This window comes from Triticum urartu, chromosome 6A (assembly GCF_056163025.1).
Source record: "Triticum urartu cultivar PI428250 chromosome 6A, HENAU_Tu73, whole genome shotgun sequence".
Classification (NCBI taxonomy): Eukaryota; Viridiplantae; Streptophyta; class Magnoliopsida; order Poales; family Poaceae; genus Triticum; species Triticum urartu.
The window spans coordinates 434,979,802-434,993,908 of record NC_141878.1 but is presented as its reverse complement, the minus strand read 5'-3'; the positions used below and the strand labels follow the sequence as shown (position 1 = coordinate 434,993,908).

At 46.1% G+C, this 14,107-nt stretch overlaps 1 protein-coding gene across 1 annotated transcript; it reads right to left on the bottom strand.

The window, feature by feature from the left end:
• Positions 1-663: 663 nt before the first annotated feature.
• Positions 664-3,314, bottom strand: LOC125513845 (uncharacterized). The gene is made up of 3 exons (XM_048679052.2): positions 3,019-3,314; positions 2,663-2,792; positions 664-1,525 (listed from the first exon to the last, which is right to left on the bottom strand). The coding sequence occupies exons 1-3, from the start codon at positions 3,152-3,154 to the stop codon at positions 928-930; spliced, it is 864 nt and encodes a 287-aa protein (XP_048535009.2). The 5' UTR covers positions 3,155-3,314; the 3' UTR covers positions 664-927.
• Between the last annotated feature and the right edge of the window lie 10,793 nt (positions 3,315-14,107).

The window sequence follows — 14,107 nt, the reverse complement described above, 5'->3', positions numbered from 1 at the left end:
TTCCTTCAAGTCGACCATCCCATCGGTGAAAAAGCATCAGTGTCGACCAGGTTCCAGCACGCGATGGCGTCACCCTCATAGCCCCCCTCGACCTCCCAAGTATGATGCCCACACACTGTCTGGCTTGCCTCTCAGCATGCAGCCATATCTGATTTGGGATAGGGTTAAAGGGAGAGTGCCTGTTTAGGTCGACGGGGCCAAATGCTGGGTGATGAGATGCGGCAGCAGAGGAAAAAAACGTGAAATGAGCGGCAGTAGGTGGCAGGCGCGCGAACGAGGGAGAGCTTAAGCGGCGAGCGAGCTCGATAAAACACATGACTTATGTAGGGGAGAGAGCCTCGCGAGCGAGTCGACCGACCGAAGCTTCTTAGCCGGTCGACCGGAAGAAATCATTAGCCTAGTATAAATAGTCACAGCTCACAAACATGATGTATGGTTTTGGGAGGAAAGACGATGCATGAATTTCTTACAACAAGTTGGGTCTGGCTTCAATAATTGTAAGATAAACTAATCAGTGGCACAGCTTAAAGCCAAAACGTGAAAGGTCAAGGGTCCCTTGACAGTTGTTAAAGTGGAAGGGAGCTTGGCACTTCTCTTCACAGTGCTCTATTAAAGCGGGATCCGGGAAGATAATATTAACCCTTAACTAGTAGTAGGAGCATATCAAATCAACAACATGTGCATTCTTCCTGAACCCTTTCCATCTTACTGTCGGTGCTCTGCTCTGCTCTCCGAACCAAACCAAAGCGGACAGCATTGCACATGCACCAGTATACATGCTGTCAAATCGATTGCTCTATACATACATACATTGCATATACGGCCATAATTTACACTGCAGCATTACAAACGCGCCTTAAACCTGACGAAATGTCTAACAAATTTCAAGAAACTCTATAGTCCTTCTTCTCCCTTGGCGGCGATGCTCTAGTTGAGGCCGAAGAACTCGGTCATGGAGAGCAGGTCGCAGAACCCGCCGCCGGCCTGCATCTGATCCATGCTGTCGAACTGCTCCAGGAACTCCCAGCAGGTGCCGCTGTCGCCGAAGCCGCCGTGCAGGGGGTCCTCCACGCCGGGTGGCCCATCGACCTGTGCGGACCCCTGGCTCGTGATCTGACGATGATCGCCGCCTCCTGCGCCAACCACCCCCGCGGCTTCCGGGCCAGGTGCCGCCGCCGCCACCTGGCCACCGATGTAGTCCATGTTGAGCCAATCCGCGAACATCACCTTGGGAGCCACGGGCGCGTGGGCCCTGCAGGCGGTAGGCTCGGTCACGGTCAGGCAGCTCGAGTCGGCCGACGACGACTCGTGCGGCGGCTCCGACGAGCCGGAGTTCGACGGCCGTTCCTGCGCCGCACTGAACTCCCCTGGGCTCGGGCTCTGGGACCCATCCGAGTCCGCGGCGGAGCTCGCCGCCGGCGGCGTCTCCTTGCCGCCCTCGACCCTCTTCTTGAGATACGAGTTCCAGTAGTTCTTCACCTCGTTGTCGGTCCTCCCCGGTAAATGCCGTGCGATCCTCGACCACCTGCGGTACAAGTTTCGCGTCAATAATTAAGCCAGCGGGCCCGAGTTACTTGCGGTGCACTTAACTTTGGTTTATGTCAGATAAAAAAAACTTTGGTTTCTGTCGGTCGGCGGGAAAATGATTTCAGCTTTTGCATTGACAACTTGACGTTTCTTTCGCCCTTTCTCAAGTTTCTCGTTCTTTTCTCCTTTTGTGGCTCGGAGTATAAACAAAGCAAAACAAAACAAAATGTGTCACTTGGGTGAGAGGGACGAGCGTGGTGTACGTAGTCTATTCATGTGGAGTTGTGGACCACCGACGATCATACTTGGATATTTTTCGGGGGACATAATTGCAAGGCCCAATAAAGAATCTAATCTCCTCGCGAGGCCACACTACTACGTGCCAGTCGGGATCGTCAAGGCAGCTGTTTCCATTACTAACTCGCAAGGATTGGTCCAAATAGTCGACGCCATGTTCTCTCTCGCCGCTCCACTGTACAGCTAAATTCAACAGGGCCGGCGGTGCTTTCTGCAGCAACGGCCAGAGGATATACTCACAAAAAGAAGAATGTTTTTTCCAAGATAGATAATGATTTTGAGCAAACTTGCGCTAGGACGCAACTGGACTGTATGCCATTTAGCGTCCGGCCAACCAAGCCCACAAATATTTTATACTAACAAGCTAATAATAATCGGAGCGAAAAGCAGGTGTAATCATCACAGTGTGCACCGGGCAGACAGAGGGGAAAATCTGGTGGATTTGGAGCGTCCGTGGAGCGTGAGCGTCAGCATCAACTCCACTACGGAAAAGGCCCCGGTGGCTGCCATCACCGGTCTCCCTTTCCCGTTCCCTCTTTTCTTTCCTTCCTTCACTCGAATTAGCGTGTTCTAGAACGGGATTGCCGCCAGCCGAGCAGGGACAATTACACTGGTACCTTTCACGTCCAAACGGTGGGCTACGGTGGGAGTGCTACCACCCGCCTAGTGTGTGCGGGGGGAAACCTAAAAGGAAAACATGGCAGCGGCATCTAGGAGTAGCAGACAGACGACGTGGAGAAGTGTCTTTCGATCGATCGTCTCAATCATTTGCGTGCAGTAAAGTACAGTGCAGAGAGTAAGTAGGTAAATGGTGTGTGTGCTGGACGGGGCTGCTTACTTGTTGCCGAGGGCGGCGTGGAGGCTCATCACCGTCTCCTCCTCCTCCGGCGAGAACATGCCGTGCTTCAGCCCCGGCCGCAGGTAGTTGATCCACCGCAGCCTGCAGCTCTTGCCGTTCCGCTGGAGCCCTGCGCGCGGAATCATGGTCAGAAGTCAGAACCAGCCAGCCAATGTGCATTTCCCTTTCGGGACAGATGAAACTAATCACTCCCACGAACAGATCAAGGCCAATTCGGACGAGCTGGCCGGAGAGAGGACGAAATTCAGTCGACCCAAATGCACCGAATTCTCCTGAATTATGCCTCCTTTCTGTGCTTCTACAAATGCGGACGAGGGAGCGGTGGTCGGCCTTACCGGCTTTGGCGGGAAGCGCGCTCCAGCAGCCGTGGCCGTGCCGGAGAATGTAATCGCGCAGCTTCTGGTCCTCCTCCGGCGACCACAGCCCCTTCCGGTAGCTCGGCCTGGGCTTGTCGCACGCCTTACACCCCATTGCTTTGCTTGCTTGCTTGCAGGCGGACGAACGGCGCAGCGCGGCACGAAACCTCGGAGAGGTGGGTCTACAGGAGGCAGCAGCAGGGGCGGCAGAGGCTTCGGGCTCAAGCCTTGGGATGGAGATGGAGGAGCGTTCTGGCGTTTCCAGAGGGGAGCAGTAGGTGCGAGTTTTATAGCCATGGAAAGGGGGTGTGTTTGTGTCGTCTGGGAAATAAACAAATTACGTGTTATCATCACCACTACCTCAATTTTGCGATCACTGGTGTTAATGTACTGAAGTTATTATTTTAGAACAGGAAAAAAATCTGTAAACAATAGGAGCTATAATCTACTGCAATTGCCGCCTAAGAAAAATTATTGTAATATAATAATGCCTTAAGGGCGGCTGATGCCTTCTACTCCGAGAAATCATGGTTTACATTTGCTCTGCACATTATTGAAATGTTAAATAGACGAGCGTGAGAGAGTGAGGTTTTAAAGAACGTCAGGAGACCACGAAGCGTGATAATGAATCAAAATCAAGGCCAGCTGCGATCGGCAATGAAGTGGAAAATAAGTAAGGTGAGAGTACACAAGTAGTGGGGAAAACCGGCAAATCGTCCGCGATGACGTGACAGATTTTCGAAAAAATATTGCTTTCGTCCGGTGTATGTTTTTCAAACTGTTATGGAGGACACGCCTCGTCAGGTCGTAAGTGGCAAATATCAAACGGTAACATCCGCGCCAGCTACAAGACATCAGTAAGACACATTTGATTTACTTGGATTGATTACTATGTCTTGGTTCTAAAGTGCAGCCAGGATCGGTCTAGAAAGCAAAACTATTTATGGCTGGCCCTTTTCCTTTGAACCAGAAAGAGAGCGACTTGCTTGTAATGGAAGCCAAGAATGGGGAGCGGGGCAGAGTACAGCAGGCACTATCTATCTATCTATCTATCTATCTATCTATCACCATTCAACACAGACGCGCAGAAAGTCCAAAAGAAGAAACAAGCTGCAGCCCTGCTATATACAATCAACGCTCCATGATGATGAGGGTTGAAAGTGTCAAACTTGACTGTTGGTCTCCAGAAGATCCCAGCGTGTCATCGCCCAATTTAGCGCCCCTACATCACCAAAGCGTGTCCGTGAATTCGTACTGCACCGACTGGACGATCCCTCGTCCGTGTTTAGGTTGGCTATAAGCTCAACCAACGACGCAGCAGAGCATGCACGGCCGCGTGCGTGCGCGCGCGCGTCGGTCAGTCCCGTCCGTGCCCGTGCCCGTGCCCGCGCGCGCGCACCGCAAAAGGCGAAAGCGTCGGGGGCTTCCAGCGTTTTCCACGCGGCCTCGCCGCATGCGGCGCAACTCCGGGGCACCGACGACGCGGCCGCGGGCGGTCAGTGGGAACGGGCGTCGTCAGATGGGTGGCATACATGCAGCCGGTGGCCTTGTCATTTGATGATCCCTGCGTGCGTGGGTGTATACGCATGCGCGTGTTTGACGTCCGGGTTTGTCCGTAGCCAGCCCCGGAGCAGAGTTGCTGCCTGGCTGTCAGGGAAAGGTTATCCCCTCGACGGAGCCGATCGGCGGCCAGCGGCATATGCATATCCCGGGGGAAATCGGCGCGCGGCGTACGTGGACGTGGCCACCGCCCGTCGTCGGGCATGGGGCCTGCCCAGCCCAGCTGGTCGAACAGGGACGAGAAATTCGACCCGGCAGACGTGCATGCATGCAGTATACTACCAGTACTAGGCACGAGACCGGTTCTTATCAATGGTTAAGAATCGGTGACTGGTGTTAGTCTCCCAACAGAGGCGCTAACAGTCGATGTCTACGTATGGGATGGTTAACTGGGGTGACGGACGTATGTGCATGTGGATGTGGGCTGGGTCTCACCGAACTGGAGATTAATTAGACGGGCGGTTTAGGGGGGCTGCACTAAGCTAAGCTGCATGCCTCGTGTCGTCGTCGTGTGCGCTGCGACGTGACCATGCACGTCTAGGCACGAGGCGGACGGAAGCTTTGACATGATTGATTCCAACGGGTGTAGCAACAATTTTATAAGCCGTGCATGCGGCACGACAGGGAAAATGAGAAGCCGTGCCATGACGATGATGTACTAGTGTGCACTGTCATGGTAGCGTGGTCCTGCCATGCATTAGCTTTTTCCCCCCTTGATGGAACCCCTCGATAACGCCCTTCTCATTTTCTTTTCTCCATACCACACTCCAAGGAAGATTCTCGTGGATATTGCATTGCCAGGGTAAGACCAACTCTACTCCTACTCCTACCAGAGTTGCCATACTCCGTCACAGTTTACACGACGCGTTGATTCTCATGCATTTCCACGAACAGATGAATTTGAGGCGCGCCTCATGTAATGGCCACTTAATTATGGCATGGTAACCGCTCCATACAGTGTGTACGTGGGGTAGAAAAACCGTAGTAGCATGCGCGGTGGAATCCATCCGTTTCTCGATGGAATCGGTCTCCGCCAGTGCATGCGTGAGGACTTCTGGTTCACTGGCTCGGGTTAGTACGCATTAACTTCTCAAGTAATTAGGCGCTGTGGGGATTATTGCGCGAGTATTTTTCAGTCACGCGCAAAGGAAACTAGATCCAGTCACGGGTCTTCTTGGTCACAGAGATTGTTGATGTGCACCTTGTAAACTATGACGGAGTGAGTACCTCTTTTCTTTTTTGCGGGTGGAGTGAGTACCTCTTTTCATGTTGAGATTGTCAATGTTTTATTTTTCTTCTTTAAAGCGTTGTGTATTACTAGTAGATGAGTCTTTGCTTTATTTGTTTTTTAGTTTGCCACAATCGTTCTTGTTGGACACACATTAAACGTGAATTTATTAGAATACTCTGTGAGCTTCATTTGCATCTTTTGAGCTAGGCAGTTGCTCTAGTGTTTCACTTATATATTTTGGAGCACGGCAGTGGTTATATTTTAAAAAAAAATTGATTAACTCTCATGCTTTACTTATATTATTTTAAGTCTTATAAATAGTATGTCAATTTGCTTGGATTATGAATTTAGCCCTAATATGATGGGTATTTAAAAGGGATATAATAAAAACTTCCATGAAGATCATTGAATATATGAGAAGTTTGATTTTTTGCATTTGTTCTGAGATATAAAGATGGTAATATTAGTCATGCTACCAGTAAATTGTGGAATAGTAAGAATATTTGCCTTAACGATTGTGATTCATGTAGCATATGCACGTATGGTCTTCCTGTTATGTGATGAAGTTGGAGCACAATTTATCCTTGATTGTCTTCCTATGTGTGAAGGTCGGGGACGCGCGATGGTTAACTCCTACCAACCTCCCCCCTAGAAGCATGCGTAGTAGTAATTTGCTTCGAGGGCTAATAAACTTTTGCAATAAGTATGTGAGTTCTTTATAACTAATGTTGAGTTCATGGATTATACGCACTCTCACCCTTCCACTTTTGCTACTCGCTCTAGTACCGTGCAACTTCCGCCGGTGCATTAAACCCTCCTTATACCTTTCCTCAAACAGCCACCATACCTATCTATTATGGCATTTCGATAGCCATTCCAAGATATATTGCCATGCAACTTCCATCATCATCATATACATGAATTGAGCGTTCATTATCATATTGCTTTGCATGATCGTAAGATAACTAGCATGATATTTTAATGGCTTTTCTGTTTTTTGATATCTTTGCTATACTAGATCCTTGTACATCCTGGTACACTGCCAAAGGCATTCATATAGAGTTCTTATGTATTAGTCACATTGAGTTGTAAATAAATAAAAGTGTGATGATCATCAATATTAGAGTATTGTGCCATGTGAGGAATACAAAAAATAAAAAAGGCCAAATGAGCCCAAGAAAAAAGAGAGGCCAAAGTACCCAATAAAACAAGAGAAAAAAAATGAGAGAAGGGACAATGTTACTATCCTTTTCCACACTTGGGCTTCAAAGCATCACCATGTTCTTCATGATAGCGAGTCTCCTATTTTGTCACTTTCATATATTACTAGTGGGAACTTTTCATCATAGAACTTGGCTTATATATTCCAATGATGGCTTCCTCAAATGGCCGAGGTCTTCATGAGCTAGTAAGTTGGATGCACACCCACTTAGTTTTCTTTTGAGCTTTCATACACTTCTCTAATGCATCCGTTGCATTGCAATTTCTGCTCACTCACATTGATATCGATTGATGGACATCTCCATAGCCCATTAATTTGCCTAGTTGATGTGAGAATTTCTCCCTTCTTTTTTTGTCTACTACCACCTTCTATTAAACCTAAAGTGCTATATCCATGACTCACGCTCATATATTGCGTGAGAGTTGAAAAAGCTGAAGCACATTAAAAAGTATGAACCAATTGCTTGGCTAACACCAGGGTAGTACATGATTTATACTTTGTGTTGAGAAGAGGGAGCATAACAAGATTCTGAGATTTTGTAGGGATAACTTTCTTTAGCCATGATATTTTGAAAAGACATGATTGCTTTTTAGTATGCTTGAAGTATTATTGTTTTTATGTCAATATTAAACTTTTGTTTTGAATCTTATGGATTGGAATATTGATACCACATAAAAAAGATTACATGATAAACATGTTAGGTAGCATTCCACATCAAAAATTCTGTTTTATCATTTACCTACTCGAAATGAGCAGGAATTAAGTTTGGGGATGCTTGATACGTCTCCAACGTATCTATAATTTTTTATTGTTCCATGCTATTATATTATCAGTCTTGAATGTTTTATATGCATTATTATGCTATTTTATATTATTTTTTGAGACTAACTCATTAACCTAGCGCATAATGTCAGTTGTCATTTCTCCCTTGTTTTTGTCTTCACAGAAAATCAATACCAAACGGAGTCCAAATGGAACGAAACTTTTTGGCGATTTTTCTTGGACCACAAGACACCATGGAAGCTTCGGGAGGAGGTCGGAAGGGCCATGAGGCGACGACAAGCTCAGGGGGCGCGCCCCAAGCTTGTGGGCCCCCGTGGCTCCGCTAACCCTAATTCTTCTTCTATAAATACCCAAATATTCCCCGAAGACCAGAGGGTACACCAAAAAAACTTTTTCGCCACCGCAAATTTCCATCTTCATGAGATCCCATCTGGGGACCTTTTCCGGTACTCTACCGGAGGGGGATTCGATCACGGAGGGCTTCAACATCAACCTTGCCGCCCTTCCGATGATGTGTGAGTAGTTTACCACAGAACAATGAGTCCATAGCTAGTAGCTTGATGGTTCTTCTCTCTCTTTGAGCTTCAATACAATGTTCTCCTCGATGTTCTTGGAGATCTATTCGATGTAATCTTCTTTGCGGTGCGTTTGTTTAGATCCGATGAATTGTGGGTTTTGATCAGATTATCTATGAATATTATTTGAGTCTTCTCAGAACTCTTTTATACATGATTTATATATCTTAGTACTTCTCTCTAATCTATTGATTTGGTTTGGCCATCTAGATTGATTTTTCTTGCAATGGGAGAGGTGCTTTGTAATGGGTTCGATCTTGCGGTGCTCAATCCTAGTGACAGAAAGGGGCATGACACATATTTGTATGGTTGCCATTAAGGATAAAAAATGGGGTTGTTCATATTGATTGGATCTATCCCTCTACATCATGGCATCTTGCTTAAGGCGTTACTCCGTTCTTGTTAACTTAATACATTAGATGCATGCTGATAGCAGTCGATGTGTGGAATAATAATAGTAGATGTAGGCAGGAGTCGATATACTTGTCTCGGACATGATGCCTATATACATGATCATTGCCTTAGATATTGTCATAATTGTGCATTTTTCTATCAATTGCTCAACAGTAGTTTGTTTACTCACCGTATGCTTTCTTTCAAGAGAGAAGCCTCTAGTGAAAACTGTGGCCCCTAGGTCTATGTTTTATCATATTATTTTCAGATCTACAAAATCAAAAACACAAAAATACCTAGCTGCAATTTATGCAATTTTATTTTATTTCACACTTGTACTTATCTTTTATACCTATCACTATCAGATGTCATCCTTGCAAGTAACCATGAAGGGATTGACAACCCCTTTATCGCGTTGGGTGCAACTTTTTGTTTGTTTGTGCAGGTGCAATTATTGGAGACTTGTGTGTTCCTCCTACTAGACTGATACCTTGGTTCTTAACCGAGGGAAATACTTATCTCTACTTTGCTTCATCACCCTTTCCTCTTCAAGGGAAAAATCAACGCAAGCTCAAGAAGTAGCAGCATGCTGGACAGCGGTCGATGTGTGGAGTAATAGTAGTAGATGCAGAATCGTTTCGGTCTACTTGTCTCGGACCTGATGCCTATATACATGATCATTGCCTTGGATATCATCATGATTATTTGCTTTTCTATCAATTGCCCAACAGTAATTTGTTTACCCATTGTATGCTATTTTCAAGAGAGAAGCCTCTAGTGAAAACTATGGCCACCAGGTCTATTTTCTATCATATATTAAAACCAAACATACCATGCTGCAATTTTCCTTTATTTATTTTATTTTGTATTTTTGTTCGATCTATCTATCTATCACCATACAATTTAATCTTGCAAGTAACCACCGAGGGATTGACAACCCCTTGTTCACGTTGGGTGCAAGGATGTGTTATCTTGTGTGTCGATACGGCTAACGAGGTGTTGTGTGGTTCTCCTACTATATTGATAACCTTGGTTCTTAACTGAGGGAAATACTTATCTCTACTGTACTGCATCAGCCTCTCCTATTCGAGGAAATCCCAATGCAGCTCACAAGTAGCAGGGTGCCTTGGGCATCCCCAAGCTTAGGGTCTTGCCGCTCCATATTCCTTCATCCATCGTGATCTCACCCAAAACTTGAAAACTTCTGCACATAAAATTCAACAGAAACCTTGTGAGATTCGTTAGTATAATAATAAAATCATAAACTTTAGGTACTGTTATGAACCCATTCATATATTATTATTGCATAAAACCTATTGTTCTAACTTCACCATGGCTTATACCCCCCGATATAATCCATAGCATCATTAAAACAAGCAAACAATGCAATAGAAAATAGAGTCTATAAAAAATAGAACAGTCTGTAATGATCTGAACAAACACTATACTTCTATAACTCCACAAATTCTAAAAAATTAGGAAAATGTGGGAAATTTGTATATCAATAATAAAATTCAGAATTTTATCACATTCCAGTGAATTATGAAAATTCGAATACTAGGCGCAAAAGTTTCTGTTTTTTCACAGAATCAAGCCAACTATGAACCAAATCATCCCAAAGGCTTTACTTGGCACAAACACTAATTAAAACATAAAAAACACAATCATAACAATAGCAATAATTGTGCGAATACTCAAAAACAGAAAGAAAAAACAAAAATTTAAGATAACTATTGGGTTGCCTCCCAACAAGCTCTATTGTTTTACACCCCTAGCCAGGTGTAAGGCATGGTTCTGAGTATTGTCATCTTTAGCTTTAATTACATTGGTGGCCCTCATAATAGATTCATATGGTGGCTTAACACTACTGCAGGATGCTGCTAACGCGATACTACGACCAGAGACCCTTTGACGAAACTGTGTGTGATGCATTAATCACAAACGGGGATGTAAAAAAACCCGTCAAAAAGGTGCAAAACGTTTGTGATAGCGGAGCCATCAAACCCGGTTCAAATTTTAGTTGCGTGTGCGATTCAGGGCACACAGTTAACCCGTTTGAACTGTTTGCGATGAGGCAGAACAACAGAAACGGCAGCCATATCAATGTTTGTGCAATATACGACATACAGTTCGCTCCGATGAACTGTTTGCTATTAGGGAGTGCAACAGAAATGGTTTGTCAGATCAAGGTGTGTGTGATATAGGGCATACGGTTCACTCGGACGAACTGTTTTCAATTAGTGAACACAACAAAAATGGTTCAACTTAACAAGATGTGTGTGATACGTGGCAAACAATCGACTCAAATGAACTATTTGCGATGAAAAATTACAACACAGATGGTTAATACAGTTAGTTCGTGTGCGATTCTGTGTGTACAAAAAACTTTGAAAAATGCAAACTAGTTGCTTGCTGTGGCTAGTAGTATCACACACGATGCGTCTGCGAGTACTCGTGTGTGATGATTAGTAAGTTACACATACATTTCCTTATGTTAACACGTGTGATAATAACACGTGGCACCGGATACGGTATTCGGGTTGTGTGTGTGCTCCACTTAGTATTCCCGTGCTCCACCGAATGCTTCCCGCGCTCCACATGGGTGAATTGTAAAATCCACGCCTCTTCCCTCATCGGTTTCCTGCCACCGGCTAATGGCTTGCTGCATATAACCCAGGCGGCAACGCACCGCCGCGAAACTCTACGCAGATCTAGTCCTCACCCATCTACCATTAGTTATTCTAAGCATGCCAGGCAACGACCAAAGCTTCGACGTCGACGCCTACCTGCATTACATCTTCGGCGAGGAGAACGAGCCGGAGCAGGTCGGGGAGCAAGAGCTTCATCAGCTGGTGCAGACACCATGGCCCATTGACAACGATATCGGCGTGACAGTCCTTGGGAGCATAAACGACATATTGCAGAGGAGGTGTGATGAGCAGTTTGCCATCCACCGTGCAAAAGATCCAGAGATGCTTAGCGGCATGATCGACGACCCACCGAAAGAGCCGACGTCACGAGTGCTCATCGAGAGCCTGATGCCCCGCAAGGAATGGGCAGAGGACCTCTGCGATTCAGTCAAGACACAAGCAGCCTATGGCTTCATCATTGCCCGCGGTGGTCGTGTCAACCTCGATCCCGATGATGTGGTGGCCAGGCTCGAGCGCATCCTTGGTGGAGTTGACGTCCCCGACGAAGTAGAACATCGCCAACGTGATATCTTGAGGATGCAGGTGATGGACGGAATTTGGTACCAGGCTAGACACATGGAAATGGAGTGATTCCACGGAGTTGTCATGCACGCGATTGCACGCTGTCAAGCTCTTCTGGAAGAGGCCCAGTAGCCCCAAGAGCCTCCCAGCGCCAGCAGCTCCGTAGGAGGAGGCGGGTCGGGACACTTGGAGTGAACGGCTGCAAGGGTGCTATGCTGATCATGGAGTCTGAGAAGACCATCGTCGGAAGGCCGCCATCTCAGCCTTTTAGCTTATATTTTATTATAATTATATGCATATGTAGGTCATGAGTGTTCTGGGCCTTGCCGCATGTGGCATTTTAAATTATCCTGAATATGTAAGACAATTATTAACCGTTGCCATTGTAAATTTGCCTCAACGGCGAGCAGAGCGTGCAGGGACGCCAGAGAGGAGCGCGCCGCGGCCACCTCAATGGCGAACAAAACGCGCGGACGGACGTGAGCAGAGCGCGCCACGGCCGCCTCAATGGCGAGCGACCACGTGGTCAACCTTCTGCCATCAATAAATTTGCACCTTGCTTCTCGTCACATTGCAGATTAGAACGCAATAAGTAATTGCAAATCTGTTCAAACCTATCAAACTAATATGTGTTCACACTTAGCACCAAGCTATAAAAACTACCCGCTCAAAATTTACTTCACAGTTCCTCTCCTCATCACCCACAAAACTGGTCTTTCCTGTCAAGTCGTTCCGTCATGACCGGTAGGAGGAGTTTATGGTGGACATATGATAACCCACAAGTATAGGGGATCGCAACAGTTTTCGAGGGTATAGTATTCAACCCAAATTTATTGATTCGACACAAGGGGAGCCAAAGAATATTCTCAAGTATTAGCAGCTGAGTTGTCAATTCAACCACACCTGGATAACTTAATATCTGAAACAAAGTACTTAGTAGCAAAGTAATATGATAGTAGTGGTAACGGTGGTAAAAGGTAATGGTAGCAAAAGTAATATTTTTGGTGTTTTGTAGTAATGATAACAATAGCAACGGAAAAGTAATAAGCAAAGAACAATATATGGAAAGCTCGTAGGCAATGGATCGGTGATAGAGAATTATGCCGGATGCGATCGATGATGTAACCGTCATAACCTAGGGTGACATGGAACTAGCTCCAGTTCATCAATGTAACGTAGGCATGTATTCCGAATATAGTCATACGTGCTTATGGAAAAGAACTTGCATGACATCTTTTGTCCTACCCTCCCGTGGCAGCGGGGTCCTAGCAGAAACTAAGGGATATTAAGGCCTCCTTTTAATAGAGTACCGGACCAAAGCATTAACACATAGTGAATACATGAACTCCTCAAACTACGGTCATCACCGGAAGTGGTCCCGATTATTGTCACTTCGGGGTTGCCGGATCATAACACATAGTAGGTGACTATAGACTTGCAAGATAGGATCAAGAACTTTCATATATTGATGAAAACATAATAGGTTCAGATCTGAAATCATGGCACTCGGGCCCTAGTGACAAGCATTAAGCATAGCAAAGTCATAGCAACATCAATCTCAGAACATAGTGGATACTAGGGATCAAACCCTAACGAAACTAACTCGATTACATGATAAATCTCATCCAACCCATCACCGTCCAGCAAGCTTACGATGGAATTACTCACGCACGGCGGTGAGCATCATGAAATTGCTGATGGAGGATGGTTGATGATGACGATGGCGACGGATTCCCCTCTCCGGAGCCCCGAACGGACTCCAGATAAGCCCTCCCGAGAGAGTTTAGGGCTTGGCGGCGGCTCCATATCGTAAAACGCGATGAATCCTTCTCCCTTATTTTTTCTCTCCGAACACGAACATATAGAGTTGGAGTTGAGGTCGGAGGAGCTCTAGGGGGCCCACGAGGCAGGGGGCATGCCCAGGGGGGCAGGCGCGCCCCCACCCTCGTGGCTAGGGTGTGGGCCCCCTGGCCTTGATCTTTTGCCAGCATTTTTTATTATTTCCAAAAATAATCTCCATGGAGTTTCAGGTCATTCTGAGAACTTTTGTTTCTGCACCTAAATAACACCATGTCAATTCTGCTGTAAACAA